Below are 10,690 nucleotides of genomic sequence, written 5' to 3' on the forward strand. Positions count from 1 at the left end.
CACGTATTCATATTAGAATTTTCATCACTTTTAGACTTTTTTATAAAGCTAACCCTAAAATAATATTTCATAAAATCTGAGGTTGAATCATTTTTCTCTGCTTGCAGACCTGATGGTGGAGTTTGTCGTCACCCACATGATGAAGGACTTCCCCATGGATTTATACTTGTAAGAACACACTTTTAAAGGAGTGGTTCACTGAGAAACCACGTTTTACTGGTTATGTCTGACTCCCAACGGGTCTCTGAGCGTTTCATGCTGGCTGAACATGAAAATAGTCTCCTACACCTACCTCCTGCAGTAGCTTCTGGTAGAAAACAGACGGTGAAACTCTTGGATAGAAAATCCTGACAGATCTACGTCACACTGTCACTAACATTCATGGAGTCACCCATCTGGACTCACGACGGGGAAGCTGTTGTAGGTTTAGTCCAGGAAACTGCAGAGAACATCTCAGTTAGTAGAAGCTAACTGTTAGCATTAGCAACTGCACCACACAGCAGAACTCCTCCAGGCTTGTGTTATTGGTGGAGATAAAACAGCAACGTTGCAGAGCAAACAGAGTCAGTGGTAGAGCCGTGTTGCCGTTAGCGAATCAGAGGAGAGAAGCCCAGATATCAGGAAGTAAGACTCCAGATCCTGTTGTCTGAAGCTCAGGGATGTGGGTCACTGCCAGTTCCTGGAAACAACTTACAAGGCATCCATTCCTGTAGAGACCACTGCAGATGTGTTGATTAAATGAGTGAACCACTCCTTTAACAAAAGTGCACCATCGTGACTTACCCACTGTCCGTCCACGTTGATCACAGAGGTGTGTGTTTACTTCCTGTTCAGACGCTGTGTGCAAATCATCCACAAACTCCTGTGCTACCAGAAGAAATGCAGAATCCGATTACACTACACCTGGAGGGAGCTTTGGTCAGGTAAACACACTGATCTGGTCTCGGTCGGTGCGCCCCGGGACAGCCGTGGCTGCATCACCATCAGTGTGTGAATGGATGAATGATACTCTGTAGTGTGAAGCGCTTTGGAGTCCTCTCACTCTGAAAGGTGCTGTACAAGTGCGGCTCATTTATCTGTGGTCTGTGTTCGGCCTTAGAGCTGAAAGCTTGATCTCTTCTTTTTTAGCTAAACTCTTATTGACCTGTTCTTCTAAACTGATCAACCTTTTATATTTAGTTGCTTCACAATAATCTCTGCTAGATAAAATGAGTTTAATAACAATAAAATAAGACAAACTTCTGACATAATGGCTGTTTTTCTGAGTAGGACTTAAAAGTTAACTTCCTCTGTGAAACTAAGCCAATTTCTCAGAAAGTCACTGAGCTTGTTGTTTTTTAAACATGTTGCATCATTGCGATTGGATAATGACCCACTTAAGAGAAAGCCATCCATTCTGAAGGAGTCTTCTTATTTAGCTCGGTCAACACCCAGCAGGGGGTCCCACTGGGTCTGGTTGGGAGACGGATTCCTCTAATCAGACCAATAATCACATTAATTCCCTCAATAATGCAGACTTCCTTCTCTCACTGGTGGTGATGGCACAACATCAGCCTGCAGACTGGAACCAAGAAGCCAATCTAAAGCCGCAGATGTGTTTATCTTCCGTGGTGCTAACTTTAGTTGTTTGTTAAGTGTGATGTTTTCCTTTCCACAGTAAAAGCTGGAGTTGGTGCTGAAAGGTTTCCCTCCTCCTGAGTTTCATTATCTACCCTGATGAAGATGCCCACAGAGAACAGCCTTTAATGCTCTCTCTCTCTCTCTCTCTGTAGCACTCATCAACCTGCTGAAGTTCCTGCTGTCAAATGAAACCTCGCTGCTGGCCAAGCACAACATCTTTCACCTGGCGTTGCTGGTGAGAAGTGCACATCTGCATTAGCTCCACTGTCGTGTCTTCCTCATCAGCGAGTTTACCACAATGTGTGCCGCTTTCTCCAGATAGTGAACCTGTTCAACATGTTCATAACGTACGGCGACACGTTTCTGCCCACCTCCAACAGCTACGACGAGCTTTACTACGAGGTCGTTCGAATGCACCAAGTCTTCGACAACCTGTACTGTATGGGTGCGTGAACTGACGGCAGTGTTGTCGGTGAATTGTTGGGAGTCAGCTGTGAGTCAGACATGGGTTCTGTTTGTTTCTATCGTTCTCAGTTTTGAGGGTGTCCACCAACGCAGGCCAGTGGAAGGAGCCCGCCAGCAAAGTCACGCATGCCCTCGTCAATATTCGGTAAAAACCCGCTTTGTGCCAACAGTGTAGAAAAGATAAAACACCACGGCATGTAGGGTTCAAGGGAAAAGGTTAGGTTTATATTTATAATTAACTCTTTGTGAATAGCTTCCTGAGAAACATCTGGGCCGAGGTACAGAGTTTACGTTCTCCAAGACTGATGGGCTAACGGCTAGTCTAGTTATGTCCACATAAATATTATGGACTTCCTGCTTTTTGGTGATTTTCTACCCTTTATGAAAAATAACCAGGTAAAAAGGAATTTAATTGCAGCATAAAGGTTCATAAATAAAATGTGCATAAGCTATATTCATTAATATTCATCATATGCAAACAGCTCGCCTATGATTGGCTAACAGCAACTCTTCTACTTTTGTTCACTTTTCTTTCTTTGGTAAAAAAAAATTGCTGCATTGATGTTTTATCTCCACAAATAACCCAAGCCTGAAAATGTTCCGCCATGTTGTGGGGTTGCTAATGCTAACAGTTAGCTTCTACAAGCTGAGATGTGCTCTGTTCTCTACTTCCTGTGGGTGGACACAAGCCAAGGTGGGTGGGGCCATGAATGCTACTTTTCCCTCTGATGTAGAAGAGACTGTCCTTTAGGTTTTTTTCTCTCTGCAACTGATGCAGGCGATGGGGGTTGAAGGAAATGTTCTCGTTCTGCATGCGTGTGAACAAGTCCTGAGAGGAAGTAGGAATACACATTGGTTTAGGCTCTTCTTGGACTAGCTGTTAGCCCATCAGTCTTGTTTGCCTGATGGGCTAACAGCTGGGTAGGCCTATCAGGATCTTTTCTGGAGTGGTTCTCCTCTTATCTTTCTGAGTGCTCCTTTTCTGTGGCCGTCTCCAAGTTTAGGTCCTCCACCACCTCCCTTACCCAGGGTGTCCCACAAGGTTCTGTGCTGTTGATGGTTTTGGTTACAACCACAGTCTCTAGTGGGCGGATGCACTCTCTAGCAGCGAGGGACGTGTTCTTCCTGTAACATTTCATAATCACTAATTTATTTTATTGTCTTTCAGGGCCATCGTCAACCACTTTAATCCCAAAATCGAGTCGTACGCAGCTGTGAACCACATCTCCCAGCTCTCAGAGGAGCAGGTAAACGCTTGACGTGGCATTTAAATAAAGAGACAGCAGTTTGGGTTGAACTCAGAGAAACCCTGCTTAAAGCCGATAAAACACCTCAAAAGGGTCTGGAATGAGATTTTCTGCATTTGGTTTTCAAAGAAACCGTTAACCGAAGGGCTCTGATACTCTCTGATAGGACAGTAATGGATGTGGTCATTACTTTCTCCAATGAGCTGCTTGCTCTTATCTACCAGATTAATTCACAACAAGGAGGAGTGGCAGAAGTTGGCTTTATTTTCTGAGCTTTTATATCCACTTCCTACTGGATTCATTTCTACTGTAAAAGTGATCTGACTTCACTATAAATGGATTCTGCTGTGAACAACTGAACTAGTTTGGTGCCATAAAGAAGCTTGATTCAGGCCCAGTTTTAGGGTCGTGGAACGTCGCAGCTCAGAACCTTGACGTCTGACTTTGCTCCTTACACATATCTAGGATACCGAGTCCTGATGTGATACTTTAGAAATGCATTAAGAACACTAGAATCGACTGAAAACCTGACGTTTGCAGCTCGTCCAGTGTGGTAAATATGCTGCTATCTTGGCATTTTTGCCGTCCGTAGACTATTTCTTGGTTTCTTCATGTATCTTTAGTGTCAGCTGGCCTAGCAGATTGTTGCAGCGAACTGAGCGAGGTCAGTTTATTTAAGGTGGTGCACCAGTGTTGAACGCAGCACTGCCTTTTCCACCATGTTAAACGCCCAGTTGTCCGTTTAAAAATGCATCCAAATGACACATGTTTTCACTCTGTTGAGGTGACAACTGTGCTCTATAGGGAGCCTAAGTCACTTCTGCATCACGGGTCCCCGGAAGAACGAAAACATGAACGCAAGTCAACGGGGCTAAAGACGCTATTTTCTAACCCGCTCTGCCTTACGCCCTGGATCATGCATGTTGTACTTATTTAAATGAAAACTAATGATGGGTGTTTCAACCACGCCAATAACATACTTTGAGATTTATCTGCTTGTAAAAGTTTGTAATTAGCATGACAACACACCAGAAATCAGTACGTCGCATATGTGACATCACCACTTAAGCTCCTCCCCCTAGTGTAACTGCTACTCGCCACATGACCAGATTTATGGTGGTTCTTTCCTCCTGTGGGAAGTTTGCTGAATTTACAGCCATTTTCCCTCAGTTTTCTCCGTGTCTGTTCCGATGACATCACTTTTGCGAAGCGCATTTGTAGTTCTGGACTTATTTCACACATAACCTAAAATATCGTTCCCCCGTTAGAAAATAAGCGCTTTCTTGGTATCAAAATATGTCTTTAAAATTCACGGACATCATACGTGAAATCCTTGTCACAAAACAAGCAGATCAGAAAATAGCGTTTTTAGCCCCGTTGACTTGCGTTCATTTTTTCGTTCTTCTGGGGACCCGTGGTCCGGAAGTAGGTGGGTGTGGCTTAGGCTCTCTATGTTAGCTACCAGCTACAGGTTATGGTGCGTGAATTCCCGGACTAGCTTAAATTGTGGGACTTATGGTTTTGTCTGGGAAACAAAGAATACTGATGTAGAGGAACTTGTTAAATGTAAAACTAAGTCATTGTTCTGTTAGAAAATCTCTTTCTTAGATGAATTTAAAAAGTCGTGTTTGTTGTTTTATGGTTAAATCCATTTTCCCACTGATTTCAATATCCTGAAAATCACATGATCTTCATTTATCCAGATAGTCGATAGAGAAATCATTCTCATTTACGAGGATCTGGCCAAGAGGCAGCAGCAGCGGACACATAGTTCGCTTTACACCAAAGAACAACAGACAAGATAAAAATAAGATAAACTTTTAAGCCTAGTTTATGCTTCTGCATCGGTACGAAGACACGCAACGCCATTATGCATCCTTGTGAGGGATCTCCAGCAGGCTCGCAAGGACGGACGGAGTCGAGCTCTCTTTTCTAAACATCTGTCTAACGGGACGGAGAACGCAAGCTTGTGATTGGTCAGGAAGGCGCTTTTGTCAACAGCACTGCCATTTTGCCCTTAAAAACAAAGATGTCTAGCGGCAGACACTGAGCAGCTTGAATACCTCACAGAAAAACTAAAAATATGAACGTTTATTCAGCCGTGACTGGAGAAGAAAAAAGATGCTCCGCAAGCGTTTTATTGGTTAATGGAAACGACTGTAAACGTGGGTCTAGAGGTGGTGAGTGCATGAAGAGGTGGAGGAGGATGAGGGACAAATGTGTTCGTGTTAAAAAGTCTGAAATACAAAAACACAGTAATAAACACACTATCTTGGACCGGATCCATGACAGGATACCCCAGAACAGCGCTATGCCCTCTGGTGTCCTGGCGGGGAATAGCTTTGCAGTCCGTGCGTGTCTCTCCCTCATGGAGCTGACGCAGAAGCATAAACATAGCTGCTCTGGTCCGATCACGTGTTTTTTAAAGGATCGGAATCGGGAGGAAAACATCGGATTTAACCTTTTGAAACAACAAACACGACTTTTTAAATTCATCGTGAGATAGAGATCTTCTAACTGAATAAAAATGGCTAAGTTTTTATTTCAATAACTCCCTCTACATCAATAATATTTGTTTCTTGTATGAAAACAACACAGTGATGTCACACAAGTTACGGCAGGCAAGGACTCAGACGCTGCTGTTAGCAAGCCTGCTAACACTGAGCTAACGTGTCTCCTCAGGAGAGCTAACGTATCTGCAGCTTGGTGGTATTTTAACGCTTTTCCCTTCGGGCATCAACAAAGCAAATCACCGGTCTCCATTAATCTCCAGTTTACCTCCCAACAGTCCCAGTTCACAGTGAAGTCAGACAAAAACGTGGAGCTAGCCGACAGAGGAAGTTATGCTAATGAACAAAGAGACATTTCCAACAGCCTGTAAAACATCTGAGTTTGTAGTTCTCCTGCAGCAGCGGTGCTCAATACGCCCAGCGGCGGTCTGGACCCTGAACCTGGAGCTGGAACTACAGGTGTTAAGCAGAGAAAAGCCACCCTGCCTGCCTGCTCCACCACGTAAACACGGCTCACAGCTGCACGTTGAGGGAGTAAACAACTTGAAATAAGAGCAACGCTGCTACTTTTAAGTACATTCACAATATAAACAAGTTTTTAATCGTGTACTTCCTAAAAAATGAAATTGGAACTTAAAGGACAATTTGGATTTATTTTCTTATTTTAATGCTTTACTGAAAAGTATCGGATCGGGACTCGGTATCGGCAGATACTCAAAATCAAATGACTGTGAATCGGATCAGGAGCAAAAAAACCGTGATCGGAACATCCTTTGTTTAGACAAAAAGACAAAGGACAGTTCTCATATATAATATGTATGTGGACGGGATCGTATATAATATGTAGCGTATATAATACGTGCGCGGAAGGGAGCGTATATAATACGTATGTTAGAGGGGAGCGTATATAATATGTATGTTAGAGGGGAGCATATATAATACGTATGTTAGAGGGGAGCGTGTATAATACGTATGTTAAAGGGGAGCGTATATAATATGTATGTTAGAGGTGAGCGTATATAACACGTATGTTAAGAGGGGAGTGTATATAATATGTATGTTAAGAGGGGAGCGTATATAATATGTATGTTAGAGGGGAGCGTATATAATATGTATGTTAGAGGGGAGCGTATATAATATGTATGTTAGAGGGGAGCGTATATAATATGTATGTTAGAGGGGAGCGTATATAATATGTATGTTAGAGGGGAGCGTATATAATATGTATGTTAGAGGGGAGCGTATATAATATGTATGTTAAGAGGGGAGCGTATATAATATGTATGTTAAGAGGGGAGCGTATATAATATGTATGTTAGAGGGGAGCGTATATAATATGTATGTTAGAGGGGAGCGTATATAATATGTATGTTAAGAGGGGAGCGTATATAATATGTATGTTAAGAGGGGAGCGTATATAATATGTATGTTAAGAGGGGAGCGTATATAATATGTATGTTAAGAGGGGAGCGTATATAATATGTATGTTAGAGGGGAGCGTATATAATATGTATGTTAGAGGGGAGCGTATATAATATGTATGTTAAGAGGGGAGCGTATATAATATGTATGTTAAGAGGGGAGCGTATATAATATGTATGTTAGAGGGGAGCGTATATAATATGTATGTTAAGAGGGGAGCGTATATAATATGTATGTTAGAGGGGAGCGTATATAACACGTATGTTAGAGGGGAGCGTATATAACACGTATGTTAAGAGGGGAGCGTATATAACACGTATGTTAAGAGGGGAGCGTATATAATACGTATGTTAGAGGGGAGCGTATATAATACGTATGTTAAGAGGGGAGCGTATATAATACGTATGTTAAGAGGGGAGCGTATATAATACGTATGTTAAGAGGGGAGCGTATATAATACGTATGTTAAGAGGGGAGCATATATAATACGTATGTTAGAGGGGAGCGTATATAATATGTAAGAGGGGAGCGTATATAATATGTATGTTAGAGGGGAGCATCCTAAAACACAACGCTGCAGTCGTGTGTCAGATAAACAGTTATCTGAGTGGATGCTTCCAGGATCAAAGTCAAAATAAAAGCTGAAATTTCCTCAGAAACACTCAGTCATCAGACCTCCATCCATTAGGGGCTCTGAGGGGAAGTGGATGTGGTTCCAAAGCATTACAGCTCTCCATGTGATCCTCATCTATTAAATAACTCCCTAAATCATCTAAAACTCATCAATAATTGACTCCTGTTTCTCTATTCCAGTCTTCTCCCTTAGAAACTAGAATATGTCAGAAATGTAAAGGATGACAGCTTTGCTTTATTTTTTCCTCCCCACCTGTGCAGGTGTTGGAGGTGGTGCGGTCCAACTACGACACTCTGACCCTCAAACTGCAGGATGGTCTGGACCAGTTTGAGAGATACTCGGAGCAGCCAAAGGAAGCTGCTTTCTTCAAGGATCTGGTGAGAGACGGAGTCCTATCCCAGTCAGGAGAGTTGGTCCTAACCTAGTTTTTAATCAATCAATCAATCAATCAATCAATCAATCAATCAATCAATCAATCAATCAATCAATTTTATTTGTAGAGCACCTTCCACAACGTTACCAGAAGCCCATGGTGATGAACAGCATCATCATAAAACATTCCCAGTACCTGGGCATAAAAGCAAGATAAAAACATAAAATCATAAAATAACAAGCAAGCAATATTACAGATACAGAGAGATAATGGAATGAGACTAATCAATTAAAAACAAATGGTGGACAAAATAAGATCAAGCATCCTGATCAAAAAGAAGAAGTATTAAAAACCATAATGTCAGGGCAATTCAAAGAACCCTAGCGGTGAAAATCAATCAAATAAAAATGAGTCTTTAGATGAGAATTAAAGACTTGAAGGGACGGTGCCTGCCTAATGCTCAATGGCAATTCATTCCACAGAGTGGGAGCCAAAACAGAAAATGCACGATAACCCCTCGATCGATATTTCGATCGGGGGACCACCAGACGTCCCTGCTCGGCTGAGCGAAGAGACAGAGATGGAGCATACTTGTGCAAAAGTGCAGTAATTTAAGAGGGGGCACTGCCCTGGAGGGCCTTATAAACAAGAGTTAAGATCTTAAATTTAGCTCGATATTGCACCGGGAGCCAGTGCAGAGCAGTCAGCACTGGGGTAATGTGATCTCGACATCTAGTACCTGTCAGGAACCTTGCCACTGAGTTCTGTACAAATTGGAGCCGTGCAACCGTGCACTGGGCCAGACCGGCATACAGAGCATTACAGTAGTCTAGACGGGACAGGACGAAAGCATGCAACACAGACTCCAGATGAGCTCTGGACAGCAGAGGCCTGATCCTGGATAGTCGTTTCAGATAAAAAAAACAAAACAAAAACAGGACCTCACCACTGTATTATGTGTCAAGATTAAGTGAGGAGTCAATTTTTATACCCAAATTACTATTTTTTTAAGATTTGACCAAAACGAGTTAAACATCTTTTCCCTACATGAACCCATGCAGGGTTAGGGGGTCTTCAAGGCCTTTAAAGCAGCAATAGCAAATCTAGAGAACAAGCTAGCTTTTAAACATGGTCATCTCTAGGCCACGCCCCCCGATTCCAGAATCCACACTGCCAGAGGAAACGAGACCGGGCTAAACACCAGTCGCTGTTTTCTAGGTCCAAACGTCTTCTGGTGTCCGTGACTTCAGACGGTGTTTTTCTTTTTGGGACTCTGGTAGTTTGTCCTAAAGCTGAAGCGGTAGCAGCCGGCTGTTTTTCCTTTTCTGATGTTGAGCGGAGAACCTCTCACACCAGTGGTGTTCTGCTGCTGAATGCTTGAGTGTGTGATGAGTGGAGGACCCGGGGAAGTGTGGCGGTTCTGTGAGGCAGCCGGATGGTCCGATGGTCGGTGTAGGTCCGAGATTTTTAGACAAATGAGAGAACCACTTTATTTATTTTTTTCCACAAAACATGTAAATGATGCTAGGCTGATGTTCAGAGGCATGAAAAATGTTTTAAGCTAATTTGTTTTCAGATTTGCCGTTGCAACTTTAACCGTTTAGTATAACAATAATTTTGTTTTACTTTGAAATAATTCATGGACTAAAGTTGTTTTGCAACCAAGAACTAAGTAAAAATGACATTAACCTTTATACCCCCCACCCCCACCCCAGGTGCGGTCCATAAGTCTGAATGTGAGGAAGAACGTCTCTCTGAACACTCTGAGTCAAGACGTTCTGCTCAAAGAGTTCTCCACTATCTCCTGAATCAAGCACACACTCACGGCTCCCTTCAGGACCTCCTTCCTGTGCACGTGAACGTCGACACAAGTGTCCTCTCCTCTGATCACCTCTGAGCTGAAACCATGGAAACGGGTTTTATTGGATGTCAGACTCAGACTCACCTTACAGGAACAATCTGTCACTTCCAGGATCGTCCTCCTCGACGGGTCATAACAACTCTAGACTCTCTCCAGACTTCCATCTGTTGGCGGTCGTACGCGCGCGCTAAGGAAGCTCCCATGATGCACTGCTCACTCAGCAGTTTTGGCTGGACTGTTAACTGACATGTAAATGTTTGATTCATCTGATTTTTTTTAGTAGAACAAGTGAATTTGGTGTCGCACTAACCACAGCTGATGATTAAAACCTTCCTGTTAACAGTTTGACTTCCTGACCTACTCGTCTGACGTCTGGATGCTCGCCGAGTCAGAATATGTGTGTTTGCTAAGACATAGGACATTTTAGGCGTTAGGCTGAGGAGGTTTTGACGTGTTTGGTAGTTTTAAACGTCCCGACACACAGCATAAAAAGTCCCCAGTGTTCAAGTTAGTTCTCTTTATTTTAGCCAATGAAATAAGTGGAGCTGAAGCTGCAGG

General features: G+C 42.9%; 1 protein-coding gene across 1 annotated transcript in view; it reads left to right on the forward strand.

Moving 5' to 3' along the window:
- Positions 1-10,282, forward strand: part of armh3 (armadillo like helical domain containing 3) — a 32,600-nt gene extending 22,318 nt beyond the window's left edge. The window contains exons 19-26 of the mRNA XM_015970229.3: positions 108-168; positions 835-923; positions 1,773-1,855; positions 1,939-2,065; positions 2,155-2,230; positions 3,254-3,332; positions 8,159-8,275; positions 9,987-10,282. Of these exons, the coding sequence (XP_015825715.1) occupies positions 108-168; positions 835-923; positions 1,773-1,855; positions 1,939-2,065; positions 2,155-2,230; positions 3,254-3,332; positions 8,159-8,275; positions 9,987-10,079 (725 nt within the window). The 3' untranslated portion in view covers positions 10,080-10,282. The remainder of the gene's footprint in view (positions 1-107; positions 169-834; positions 924-1,772; positions 1,856-1,938; positions 2,066-2,154; positions 2,231-3,253; positions 3,333-8,158; positions 8,276-9,986) is intronic.
- Positions 10,283-10,690: the final 408 nt, after the last annotated feature.

Source organism: Nothobranchius furzeri, chromosome 6, assembly GCF_043380555.1.
Source record: "Nothobranchius furzeri strain GRZ-AD chromosome 6, NfurGRZ-RIMD1, whole genome shotgun sequence".
Lineage (NCBI taxonomy): Eukaryota > Metazoa > Chordata > Actinopteri > Cyprinodontiformes > Nothobranchiidae > Nothobranchius > Nothobranchius furzeri.